Source organism: Sinocyclocheilus grahami, unplaced genomic scaffold, assembly GCF_001515645.1.
Source record: "Sinocyclocheilus grahami isolate Dianchi unplaced genomic scaffold, SAMN03320097.WGS_v1.1 scaffold974.1, whole genome shotgun sequence".
Lineage (NCBI taxonomy): Eukaryota > Metazoa > Chordata > Actinopteri > Cypriniformes > Cyprinidae > Sinocyclocheilus > Sinocyclocheilus grahami.
Window position 1 is genome coordinate 295,432 of NW_015506153.1, and position 14,785 is coordinate 310,216.

General features: G+C 37.5%; 1 protein-coding gene across 1 annotated transcript in view; it reads right to left on the bottom strand.

The window, feature by feature from the left end:
• The window catches only part of LOC107565021 (glutaminase kidney isoform, mitochondrial-like), a 34,462-nt gene extending 25,092 nt beyond the window's left edge, over positions 1-9,370 (bottom strand). Inside the window, exon 1 of the mRNA XM_016250204.1 lies at positions 8,986-9,370. Within this exon, the coding sequence (XP_016105690.1) occupies positions 8,986-9,272 (287 nt within the window). The 5' untranslated portion in view covers positions 9,273-9,370. The remainder of the gene's footprint in view (positions 1-8,985) is intronic.
• Positions 9,371-14,785: the final 5,415 nt, after the last annotated feature.

The following is a 14,785-nucleotide window of genomic DNA, read 5'->3' on the forward strand; positions in this document are numbered from 1 at the left end:
ACAATATGAGGTGTAAAACATTAAAAAAAGCGCCATGTGAAATCATTTTATCCAAGAAGATGGCATAGTTTGATGCAGATTATTGCAAACAAACATTCACAAGCCTTAAACACTTTATATTTCATGCACGTTTCAAGGGAAGCATGATCAAACAACGCATATGTAGGATGATCAAACATAGATCATTTTGCCTTTGTTGACAATTCTGCATCTTCAGCCTATGTCATGTCTGTTTGGTGAGGTGTCTGATTTAAGGCTTGTTACCAGTTAATAAATGGTCAGCGATGGGTTAAAGGAACCTGCCAAAACATGCATCCGTACCACCAAAGCCTACCGGAAAATACAAGTCTTTGTTCATGTTAGCTCATTAAATAACACAGTTGCAACTTTCGATTTTAACAACGTCTTATTAAATATTGGAATACCTAAGATTAATGAATGTTCAGAAGAATTTTTCATTGGCAGTTTATGTTAACTAATGAATTAACTAATGTTAACTAATGAAGCCCTAATGTAAAGTGTGACCGAACAATAAAGAATCAAAGCACTTGTGATATACTGTATAATAAATATAACTGGCACTAAATATAACTAAGAAAGGTAGGAGAAACCACTGAATATAATCATTGTCATATATAATAAATTACTTGCGACCTCGAGCAAGCAGACGAAACCCAATAAATGCGGTCATTGCTTTCGGAGGTGGATGCTGCTGTTTGGAACGCAGTCATGTAAGGCAGATCTGGGAAGCAATTATACAGAAATACTTTGACAGCAGCAGACTTTGCCCAGGCATTTAAGAATGACCATAACAGCATTTCAGATGCTGTGCAACGAGATCGGTCCGCTGGTTAGTCAGGTTATGCTGTCCCCATAGCGCAAAGTCACATTACTTTTTTTGATGCGCATGGAGGAATTTATTCGCAAAATGCATTTCCATCTCCCATTATTCGCATTAACCCTTTTTCACACACGTCACAAACCACCTCAAGTGAGCGTAAAAACTTTTTTGTGAATTAAGGGATATTTTTTCTAAATTGGCCGTTTCCATCACTCGTTTCTGATGTGATACTTCAAAATGTCCATAAAAACAGGGTGATGGAAACATAGCTAATGAATCAAAACACTTGTGATATACTGTATAATAAATATAACTGGCACTAAATATCACTAAGAAAGGTAGGAGAAACCACTGAATATAATCATTGTCATATATAATAAATTATATATTGCATATTCGCAAAATGCATTTCCATCTCCCATTATTCGCATTAACCCTTTTTCACACACGTCACAAACCACCTCAAGTGAGCGTAAAAACTTTTTTGTGAATTAAGGGATATTTTTTCTAAATTGGCCGTTTCCATCACTCGTTTCTGATGTGATACTTCAAAATGTCCATAAAAACAGGGTGATGGAAACATAGCTAATGTGAAACTGAAAATATGTATTCACTATCTGGCTATTTACCTATCTAGAACTTCCTTTTTTTATTGCATCAGTGGTCACATGGCAGTCAATTTTCTATACCGCACACTGAGCAAATTTGTTTATTGGCCTAAAAGGCACGATTCTCATTAAAGAAGACTATGTTTGTTAAACCTCCCGGTGGTATTACTATTAATGGACACTTGATGGTATATGGCTCATTGCATCAGTGGTCACATGGCAGTCAATTTTCTATACCGCACACTGAGCAAATTTGTTTATTGGCCTAAAAGGCACGATTCTCATTAAAGAAGACTATGACCCTCAGGGTAAGTTTGTTAAACCTCCCGGTGGTATTACTATTAATGGACACTTGATGGTATATGGCTTCTGTTCTTCCTATCTGTGAACTCACACAGTGAAGGTCGATACTTTCATCAACAGAGTTCCCTTCTGGCTCTCGATCCAAAGATTCTCCAACAGGAGGTCTTGATTTTAATTCATCATAATGTATATGAATTCAATAGGCCTTGACAAAATGACAGTTTTTATTTTGGGCTGAGCTATACTGAGCTTGTTACTAGGACACACTTTGTTACAAAACAACTTCCTTATACATTGTTTTACAAATTCAGTAACTCGCTTTCCACTCACAGATGCATAAACCTATGAAGCTGCTGTCTGCATTATGTTCAGCTGACAGCTCTCAGTGAAGAGAGCTAGTGCATTAGCCTCTGTGTAAATCGGCCAGTCTAGGCTCATGGTCAAGTGTTTGTTCTTCAGAGTGCATGGGGCAGGTGGGGGATATGGACAGGACAGACTTTATTCTAGTTACTGCTGCTGACACAGCGGCATGCTGCTCTAAACCATGTGCCAAGTGAAAAAAAAAAAAAAGTATTCTGGATACGGAGACAGATACTGTAGGTGAAGTGAGAATTTAGTACTGAGATTTAAAACATTAGTAAATATCACTGTTAATTCATATGAATTGATATAGTGATGCACATAAATGAAAATGATTTCTTTTTCATAATATTCTTGCAATCTACTTGCATTAAAAAATGTCATACTTGGTTGTTTGGTTGAAATTATGTTCTGCAGTAATATTCTTCAGAAAACCCTGTTGTTCAGAAATCAATCTACAGAAATACACTGATTATTGTCAATGTTTAAAGCAGTTGTGCTGCTTAATATTTTTTGGAAACCATAGTAAAGTGTTTTAGGATTCTAGTTTGTTCAATAGAAAGTTCTAAAAAACAGCATTTATTTGAAATAGAAATCCTTTGTAACATTACAAATGTCTTTACTGTCAGTTTTTAATCAGTGTCATGCATCCTTTCTGAATAAAAAATATGAATTTATTAAAAAACAAAACAAAACAAAAAAAAACTCACTGACCCCAAACTTTTGACCGCCAGTGTATAATTCTCATCACTACAACACTGTACACTTGGCCTTAGGATGCAATCGTTTTCCTGCCTTTATCAATAAAAATATTGAAATGTTACAGTCCTGTGCCAAGTGCCATGTGAAGCTCTCTAGAGGATTGTGGAAACTTCTGTTGCACCTCTGGGGCCCTAGGGGTGAGGAAGCATTTACCTCTGTACCACGTGCTACTCAGGAGAACAGTCTCCGCAGGTTTCAGGTGTCAGATAACTTTACTGCACCTGCCTGACAGACAGCAAAGACTGGCAGATCAACCTGTCATATAATAGCTATAATTGCAGGCATCATATCTTAATATATATTCACCTCTTGTATAGCAAATCCCAGCAATTTGTTTACAGACTTTTGAGACTGAGGGAAAAGGGGGCAGGGAGCAGCAGCTAATTTGCATTTAAAGATCCATGCACGAAAACAGCATGTTTCTGCTTCCTCATAAAGTAGTCATAATAATAATAATACACAAACCTTTCACACAAATAATGAGTAAAATATTTTAATTTGATTATCAATACTTTTCATTATTTGATTATCAATATCTTAAAGTCAGCATTAAATAGAAACTCAACCTATTTCCTAAATGCATCATATATAGTATAGAATATAGATCATCTGTGCATCCATTTCTAAAAAAATTTTTGAGCTCGTAATTTGTAATCAAAAATGTCATATCTTGATCTTCCAGTTTATTCCACTTGAACCCCACTAATTTCTTACAACATTAAACTGCTGTCAAGTTTACTAAACAGGGCTGCTCTAAAACTTGCAAAGGGTAACATGTTTTAACAGTTAAATGAACTGCAGTCTTATTGAATGCTTCTCAGAGTATGTAGCATTTCTGGTCTCTAGTTATACAGCCACCACACCCATCATGTTGGAACATTACAACTACAAGGGTGGAATAAACAAAAAAACAGATAAGTGCTGAAATATAACGATCAGAGTGCTTTGAAACTTGCAAAAAAAATAAATAAATAAATAAAACAAGGCTTGATATCAGTGAGTGGAAGGCCAATCATTCGTCACTCCACAAGAGCCAATCTATTAGAGATGGAGAACAGAAAGGCCTTCTGGGATCCCAAAGAGATGAACTGACGTCCCACAGATCAATAAGAGAAATGAGTGGGACCTTCAGAATGGCCTTGCTGAAAATAGGGATGTGCAGTATGAAGAAAATCACCTCATGGTAATAGCATATACTGTACCACAATATAGTTTTTGTATTAAATATTCTAGCCATTAAATAAAAACACTACATTAGATTGATATCCGAGTCTATATATCGGAGCAATTCCTCAACAAACATTACTCTCACACCTTCATTATAACCTGTTAGTCTTGTTGTCAAGGCAACAGCACTACTGTGAGTGTGAAGCTCCGAGAGTCTGTGACAGCATGTGTCTGGTGTCTGTGATTAGCTTCACGACCAAGCCAGCAGCCTGTGGCCTCACTTTCACCCACAACATCAGCAGCTGATCATTCACCTCTCCTCACCTTCTTTGAGCAGAATATCCCCATGACAACACAACAATCCATATCTTAATTTTCATAGGATTGCAGAATTGATTGCTTCAAACTGGACGTGTCAGATCGCAGCTTCTCACTGCATGTATCAAGCCTCTTAATAAGATGAGTAAACACAGCCTGTTTATATGGAGGTATTACACATTAAATGATATCATGATTACGTAATTTTCATTCTCAAATTACCATTCTTCGATCTAGATATCATTATCAGCCATTCAAATAACTCCCATCAGTCAACTATTAGACTGCACTCAATCCATTACCCTAACCTTACAGCACTTTTAATTGTGTAATCTGCTGTAGTGCAACATGTTAACCATTAGTCCAAGTCCAATACGTCACTAAATAGGATTATGCATCATTATCTTATTTGTGCCAGCTGTACAAATGTAAGTAAACGTCAGTCTGTAATGAGGGCAGAAATTCTCACAAATCTCGCAGAAAATTACTATTAATATGACATTTTGTCGGGGGAAAACAGAGGTCATGTTGCCTATCGTGAGAAAGAACAGCATTCATGAGAGGATGATCAAGCTCTCGATTAAAGTCTCTCTGCAGGGACAGCACGATGCTTCTGCGTCATCTTATAAATAATCCATATGGACAGACGAGCGATGAGTCACACGTACTGTGTGAACCGCAAGCAAACAGAAAGAGTGTGATTAAAAAAATTAATCGTACTGCCAGGGAGGGGTTTTTCATATATGCATCTATAAATATGGAGAAAACTGCTGCACTGAAAACAGTGTAGCAGAGTTTTAATGAGCTCTCCATGTGCTCACTGCTTGCGGAAGTGCATTATTAACATTCCACAGCTGCCGTATGAATGGTGTCATAATCCAGCAGCTGATAAGAGCCACCACTCCCATCTTCAACTTCCACAAAGTAAACATTAAAGGTCCCATATTGTCAAAACAGAAATGTCCTGGCTTTTTTCACGATAACTGAGATCTAGGGGCTATTTAACTACCATACAAGTTTCAAAACAGTCAGTCCACAGTAAAATGGACACAGCCTGCATAAAGTAGCTGTGATTTTTCACGAACCGTTGTGACTTACATAAAAAGTTGACGTCAGAACTACTCAGTCACCACCTTCAGTCACCACCCCGAGCACCGCCCACAGTCCCACTCTCCTTTTGCCAAACCCCCAGACAACATTGCGTCCATGCTATTGCTGAGCAAGGACAACACGGAAACATGTCGAAAAGGTTAACTTTAACCACGAAACCAGATCGGCCGACCTGTAATGTTACACTCTCACTCAAAGGATGGACGATCTGACAGGATTGTTTCTATGAGGTAGATCACATCTAACATGTATAGTAAAGACAAACTCACCGTGTCTATCTAGTCCTGATGAAGATGTATATTTCAATTTCAGCAGGAAACTACTTTTACAGCTACATTATTGTTCCAGCCACAATTAATCACAACAATGTATATACAATTACAAATGATCATATATAAATCTTCAGTTTGTTGTTTTACACACAATAATTTTTTTGTCTGGCAGTGGCAGCAGATATGTGATCAAAAATTTCTAATTTGAGGCTGTATTACGTCGATTCTGGCACCCAACATCACAACAAGATGATATTTTAAGCTCCTTATGAAGCCGAATCTGCGCTGGTTTGAATGGGCCGCCTCCAGTTTCCCCTTTGTTTTGCTGCCTCCAGCTAGCGCTGGGATGTAGGCTGACCCTAGTTACCTGTGGTTGGCCTGGCCGTGTGTCACTCAGAAAACAACAGGCCAATCAGAAGAGGGGCTCATGAATATTAATTAGACAGGCCAAAATCGACCTATTCTCAGCAGAGCTCCTGAGAGAGGAGCTGTAAAAATATATTGAGATGGTTTTTAATACCGCAAATATATATTCTTAAGGACATTAAGACTTAAAATAAAACTCCAGAAAGGTGTAAAATACGTGACCTTTAATAGTGGTTTCATTTTGATTCATCTCGGTGACTCAAAACTTCTGTGTTCAATAAAAAAGTTCAACGAATCATTCAGTAGCCCTTTCAGCAAGTCACATTACTATGGCAGCAGTGATAACAAGTCTTTGTGTTACGAGTGAGTCACTGAACCAATTGCTAGAGGCGTTACAGGCGTTCACGCCCAAAACAAGTCTTATTATGCATAAATTATCTACAAATCTACTAAGACTCCAGAAAGAGTATCCAATAATTATAACCTCACCTGACTTTCACCAAGCTATAAAAACAGGAGTAGCCTACATAAAATAAGACGTATGGAACACATTAATAATTATTAATTTAATACACCCATATTCTGGAAACTAAAGGCCCATTCATACTAAGAATAATAACTAGGGCTGGGTTAACAATATTGATTAATCGTTCTATATTCATTTTGATGAACCAATATTCTTGAATTCCAAAATCAGCCTTTTATCTTTGCTGCTTTCTGTTAATGTGTGAACAAAACTTGACTAAACATTATTTGTAGCACGCCTCCCATCTAATAAACACAATATGCACTGTGCTTTGTTATCTTTGAAATGAAAAAGTCTCAAATTTTAAATTCTGTCAATTTTATCAATAAATGTCGTTTCGATGCTCTTTAATGGGAGTAAGATCGCTGTAGCTGCCTCAGTTCAAGAGCGTGCGTGAACGATCAACTTTTCCTCTTTACTACTAGTTATAGTATAGTAGTCATTGAATCTGTCCTCTGCACTTCTATAACTGTCTGGTTTAGCTCAGCTACCAAATCTGACCTCAGAAGACTACAGAGGGTAGTCCGGACTGCTGAGCGAATCATTGGTACAACCCTCCCTTCTCTCCAAGAACTGTACTCGTCCAGAGTGAGCAAAAGGGCTGGCAAAATCACTCTGGACCCCACACATCCAGCACACTCCCTCTTTGAACTGTTGCCATCTGGTCGACGCTACAGAGCACTGAGCACCAGAACGGCCAGACACAGGAACAGTTTCTTCCTTCAGGCAATCCATCTCACGAACAATTGACAATAACTCTGGAACACACAACACTATTTATACACTCATACACTTATTTATCTAACACGCATACTTAGTCTACACTTCAAATTTACACATAATATACCTGTACATACAAAACTGTCTATTGTAATATACCTGCACATACAATTGTCAATTTATATATTGTTATTCCTTATTTACTTGTTCTATTTTTTCTTTTTTTTTCTTTTATTATCTGTATTTTTGTTCTGTCGCTGTCATTCTGCTGCACTCCGGAAGCTTCTGTCATGAAAACAAATTCCTTGTATGTGAAAACATGCCTGGTAATGAAGCTCATTCTGATTCTGATTCTGATAGCATGAAATAAAACTTAATGAACTATTAATGAAACTGTCGTTCTGTCAACTGTCGCTTTAAATGCTCGAGTTTTTTGAAGTCGGGTGGATTCTGGTTGCCTGTAAATATTTTTATCATTCCTTAGCTGAAAATTAACATTCTGAAAGTGATTCCAACTATGTTCCTCTGCTTCGGTATATCACAGCTGTGGTGTGGACTTCCCTGTTCTCAAAGATTTAGAACTATTAACTAAACTTTATACTTACATTTTTTTAGTGCGAACAGGCCTTAACCCATTACTCAACACATTACCTTTTTTGTTCAGGTCTTCACTCATAACTTAGATAACTCATTACTTCAGATCACTTCCCGAATAGTTCAGTTCATTTACGAACTAAAAATTATTTGTCCCAATTTATTATTTTTCTTTGTCAAAAAAATGCAGTTAATTCAGTTGGACGATGAACGAAATGTCACCGTTTATTCACAAGCATGATGCTTGGATAACTCATTACTTCAGATCACTTCCCGAATAGTTCAGTTCATTTACGAACTAAAAATTATTTGTCCCAATTTATTATTTTTCTTTGTCAAAAAAAATGCAGTTAATTCAGTTGGACGATGAACGAAATGTCACCGTTTATTCACAAGCATGATGCTTCCTTCGATTATTTCACTCACGAATGATAGCTCCATTCATTCATTTTATTCAAACAGACTCGGCTGATTCGGTAGTTGGGGGTTGGGTCGATTAGGATCAAAACTGAAGGGGGCGTATCTGTTCAGTAGTCTCAACCAATGAAATGCTCCTTCACAGCCCACACCCGAATACTATTGGCTCGTGCTGTATAGTTTGTCTTTGATGACAGAACAGGAGTCACTCGCTTCAAAAAGAGGACACACTTCAGTGAAGGGAAAATACGACCCAGTGCATGCAAGTGAAGGAGACCCATTCACTCACTTAAAAAGACTCCTTCAAAAAGACCACAATGTCATATATAGACGATGAACTACTGTCCTTCAAAGTAACGGGGAGTGTCCATTTCCAGAAATAAACACTTTATACTTGACCTAAACATATCAAACTCATGTCATTTGATTCTAATATGAATTATAACTTACTACTACACATGTTCTCCACACACTTGCTGTAAAAGTGTACACACAGCGCCACGTTGTCAGCCATTCGGGGATATTTTGGCTCGTGCGCTGAACGCATGCTGTATACTTCTAATCAATAACACTGAATATCTCATGCGTCGTGGCCAAATGACAAATAAATAATTTTCGTACTTATCTGCCGTCGCTTCCTGAACGGACTCATCTTTCTTCACTGGTTCTGCAGGGTCAGTCGCTCCTTCGGTCTTTGTACATAAACATCTTATCCCAGCTAAAGGCTGAATGAAAGGTCTTCCACTACAGACAGTCTTTAATTGAGATATTCTGCCATCCTGATAAGCAGCGCTGTAGAAGTACGCGTTTGGTAAAGTCTTCTTATGCCTTATAATGTCAGAAAACGAACGCTTTGGGCTGGTTTGAATCAACTCCTTCAGCACAACTGAAGCCCTAAACTGTAACATCTCAATCCTGTCGAGCTAATTCAGTTTAATGTCTTTATTTTTAATAATACTAGAAGACAACTTGTAGTTCTAGATGCTACGGCACAGTCAATTCCCTCACTCACTTTGCGCACCTACTGATAAGAGGAGCTTTTTTAGCAGGGTTGCCAGGTTTTCACAACAAAACCCGCCCAATTGCTACTCGAACCTAGAGCAATCGCGTTTCGGGGGATAGGAGGGGGTCCACCGGTACAAATCACGTTCCGGAGGGTAAAATACACGTTTTGTGGCGGTGTCCCCCTGGTGAAATTCGCATTCCAGGGGCTAAATATCACGTTTAATCCGCAGCAACAGCGTAAAGTAGCCAAATTCCGCGGGAAAACAGTGGACCTGGCAACAATGCTTTTTAGTGAAGACCAATCACGTACACGCCCACCGAACGAGCTATTGGACGACGTGCAAATATATGCGCATATTCTCTCACATTCTTGGCAAAAATAAAACATAGTTCATTTTTGATTGCCATGCGCCACATCCTGCAATGACTCGCTGTATGACCCGCAATCTATGTTTTTCTGACTTTATGATGTCTATTTCAGTATAAAAAAACGTGTTAATGGCTGAATGCTTATTGTTGCTGTCCTGAAAGCAATTGTGCATTTAGCTTTTTTCCCATTGACTAACACTGTATTATATTATTAACCAAAACTCTAGTGTTTATGTACAATTATAGTATTTATTAGTATTTATAGTACAGTATTTATTCTGAATGACCTTTTCTTTTTATATTTTGCATATTTTATATTTTTATTGATATATATTACACATTATATAGGCCTATTTTATGTATATATATTTCATACCGCTATATTTATTTCAGTATACTTTAACTTTAGTTTATCTCTAATTTACAAGTATTTAATATGAAAAGCTCATTGAGAGGCCTACTACTTTTAAAGTATGTTTTTATTCATTGCATGACATTTATAAATGGTGATGTAAGCCTAGAAGTCATTTATGCTCCTTTTTCTCTCATGCAACATCTCATATACCTTTCTGTATGTTTGTGACCTCAATGGAAAAATTCATGCCATCAAACTAAAAAATCATGGATGCAACAACTGTCCTTTTGGAAAAAGACATATAATACCAAGTGCAGTTCAATTAGACAAAATCTGTCATAATTCTAAAAATAAATAAATAATGTGTTTAATGATGCGATTATATCATTATTACCTGTAGCTTTTTAATCTGACGGGATTATGACCAGGAAATGGAACAAAAAGGAACCAGACGAGAAGCTTGCTAACAACAAAATTGGAATTTGTGGCATGTTTTAGAGAAAGCTGCTTATCGGATGTAACGGATCTAAGAGAGTAAACTCTCACTGTATACTTTTATGTTCCCAAATGTGAAACGCAAAGACTGGAATCATCAATCCAGTTGTCAGAATGAGGTTGTGCAACCACTCAGTGACAGTTCAAGAAGTTGTTAAGCAATCTTTAAGTGTGACGTGACATGTGGCCAAGTATGGTTACCCATACTAGGAATTAGTGCTCTGCATTTAACCCATGCTAAGTGCACACACACACACACACCGTGAACACACACCCGGAGCAGTGGGCAGCCATTTATGCTGCAACGCCCGGGGAGCAGTTTGGGGGTTTGGTGCCTTGCTCAAGGGCACCTCAGTCGTGGTATTGAAGGTGGGAGAGAGCGCTGTACATTCACTCCCCCCACCTACAATCCCTGCCGGACTTGAGACGTGAACTCGCAATGTTTGGGTTACGAGTCCGACTCTCTAACCATTAGGCCCCAATGTTGGTAAAATTTAGGAAGGAGTCACTAAAGATAAAAACAGATTACTGTTTTGGTCTGAGATCGTATTATTTTGTGCCACAATAGTGCAACAGTAGGCCTCTAGAAGTAGCAGTTCCATCAAACATTACACTCTAAAAAATGCTGGGTTGTTTCAACCCAACTTTTGGGTTAAAAATTGAATGTAAAAATTTAACCCAACGTTTGGGTTAGTCCATATTTGACCCAAAGTTGGGTTGAAACAACCCAGCATTTTTTAGAGTGTACGAATAACATTATTGAGTCAGTCGCAAACATCTCAAAGCTTGTTAGTTTGGTTCATGGTTCAGAAATGATTATTTCTACATTTTTTTGGTGGGAATGGGAAATATCATTTTGGAACCAAGGCAACTGAAAAAGTTGACCTCACTGTTTTGCTTTACTACAGACCAGCAAACAACTCTGGCATACAATCCTATGCAATATCGTATCAATCTCTTGACTATCCAGAAAAATAAATGCCATTTTGGTAAGTACTGGAACAATTTTATTGTTACTTTTTAGACTGCATGCCTACTCTTTCTGGAAACTTCTACACTTGAATGAGGCCTAAACCAAAAGAAAATGTTTTTGTGCATTTAGTTTTGCCTCCTACTGTCACAGAGAGGTAATTACACGATTTCACTCTTGACTTCAAAAGAAGACTGTAGAAGAGCACAGGACTAACCCAACCGTTGGGTTAAAAAAAAATTTAACCCAACGGTTGGGTTAGTCCATATTTGACCCAAAGTTGGGTTGAAACAACCCAGCATTTTTTAGAGTGTACGAATAACATTATTGAGTCAGTCGCAAACATCTCAAAGCTTGTTAGTTTGGTTCATGGTTCAGAAATGATTATTTCTACATTTTTTTGGTGGGAATGGGAAATATCATTTTGGAACCAAGGCAACTGAAAAAGTTGACCTCACTGTTTTGCTTTACTACAGACCAGCAAACAACTCTGGCATACAATCCTATGCAATATCGTATCAATCTCTTGACTATCCAGAAAAATAAATGCCATTTTGGTAAGTATTGGAACAATTTTATTGTTACTTTTTAGACTCTTTTTAGAGACCTAAACCAAAAGAAAATGTTTTTGTGCATTTAGTTTTGCCTCCTACTGTCACAGAGAGGTAATTACACGATTTCACTCTTGACTTCAAAAGAAGACTGTAGAAGAGCACATGTATAAATGTATGTGATGCTGCTATCTTGTGGAGAATGTGTATACTGTAGTGAGAAATGGGACTAACATACTGTACTGTATGTAGATTAAGCCCGGAATAGCACTAACTGAAAAAATAATGCATTGCATTAATAGTGCTTATGTTTGGGTTACGAGTCCGACTCTCTAACCATTAGGCCCCAATGTTGGTAAAATTTAGGAAGGAGTCACTAAAGATAAAAACAGATTACTGTTTTGGTCTGAGATCGTATTATTTTGTGCCACAATAGTGCAACAGTAGGCCTCTAGAAGTAGCAGTTCCATCAAACATTACACTCTAAAAAATGCTGGGTTGTTTCAACCCAACTTTGGGTCAAATATGGACTAACCCAAACGTTGGGTTAAATTTTTACATTCAATTTTTAACCCAAAAGTTGGGTTGAAACAACCCAGCATTTTTTAGAGTGTACGAATAACATTATTGAGTCAGTCGCAAACATCTCAAAGCTTGTTAGTTTGGTTCATGGTTCAGAAATTATTATTGCTAAATTTTTTTGGTGGGAATGGGAAATATCATTTTGGAACCAAGGCAACTGAAAAAGTTGACCTCACTGTTTTGCTTTACTACAGACCAGCAAACAACTCCGGCATTCAATCCTATGCAATATCGTATCAATCTCTTGACTATCCAGAAAAATAAATGCCATTTTGGTAAGTACTGGAACAATTTTATTGTTACTTTTTAGACTGCATGCCTACTCTTTCTGGAAACTTCTACACTTGAATGAGGCCTAAACCAAAAGAAAATGTTTTTGTGCATTTAGTTTTGCCTCCTACTGTCACAGAGAGGTAATTACACGATTTCACTCTTGACTTCAAAAGAAGACTGTAGAAGAGCACATGTATAAATGTATGTGATGCTGCTATCTTGTGGAGAATGTGTATACTGTAGTGAGAAATGGGACTAACATACTGTACTGTATGTAGATTAAGCCCGGAATAGCACTAACTGAAAAAATAATGCATTGCATTAATAGTGCTTGCATTTTATTAATGCCTTGTATTTCAAGGGCTCAAATGCAGTGGTTAAAATTCGGCAGAAAATTCGCCATTGCACATCCGGGAGCTGCAGGAATAGCAGTAGAGCGCTGATGCATGATCTCCAGCTGCTGTCAGTCGCTCACCAGCAGGTGGCGCAAGCGGCTGTTGATGAAGACCAAAGCAACAGGTGGAGCAAGTCATTCGTTCACAAAAACTGAACATTTTATTAATGCCTTGTATTTCAAGGGCTTGCAGTTTTAGGTCCTGAAAATTAACATAGTTGTTTATTTAAGCTGTTAATATTTCAATTCAATAATTCATATTCACTTTCCAGAAATCACTTCCAAAATTTTTTAATCTGTTTAAAAAATACGATGTATAATATTCGACAGGCAAATTTCGGTCCATTTTATTTCACTTTCCAAATTTGCTTCCACAAATGCAGTGGTTAAAATTCGGCAGAAAATTCGCCATTGCACATCCGGGAGCTGCAGGAATAGCAGTAGAGCGCTGATGCATGATCTCCAGCTGCTGTCAGTCGCTCACCAGCAGGTGGCGCAAGCGGCTGTTGATGAAGACCAAAGCAACAGGTGGAGCAAGTCATTCGTTCACAAAAACTGATCTGCAGAAATGGAGCAGAAAGTTTTGATTATCGGGGCCAGTATAAACATGTGGAAAAGCTGATTGTGTGTATGTTTAATTCAGCATCGTAGCCTACATGTAAGCAGCTTTCTCCACAAAGGAGATTATAATGCTATTTTACCCAACGCTGAAGTACAGAACTAACATTACATCTAAGGAAGACATTTATTGCTTTCGGTTGCTTAGTTTCTGTAACTTTGTATCATGGCTTGTGTGAAGCTGTGCTGTAATGCTGGAGTTATCTCTTACAAAAAAATTACAGTGGCAGTATATAGTGATTGTACCAGATGCTAATATCACGGTACTTCAAATGATACTGTGGTAACCTTTAGGGGCCCAAACTAAGCAAAATATAAAATGTGCAAATGTTATATTGTCAAAAAGTAAGATGAAAATCTGATGATAATTACATAAAATGTGGATAAATATCAGTTGTCACTCTATATTTCCCAGTAAATGATAATATGATATTTAAATGCTTACTTTTATGATCAAAGTGCTGTAGTTTTCATTGTTGGGGCAATTCATATAATTCAATGCAATACAATGCTGAAAAAGAGCTCAACGAATAAACCGTCCTCAAAGCCTGATGTATCTTTTATATTCCCATATTAGTATGAAAAAAATGTATGTATGGATAGTAAACCATTAGCTGCTTCAGTCCAGTAAGTGTTCGTCTTAAAATATTACTAACAATATGAGAGTTTTTACATTTACTTTATTTAAAAAAACTGAAAAAATTACACAGAAAAAAGACACACACACACACACACCCACACACACAGAGAGAGTGAGAGTGAGAGAGAGAGAGAGAGAGAGAGAGAGAGAGAGCGAGAGAGCGAGAGAG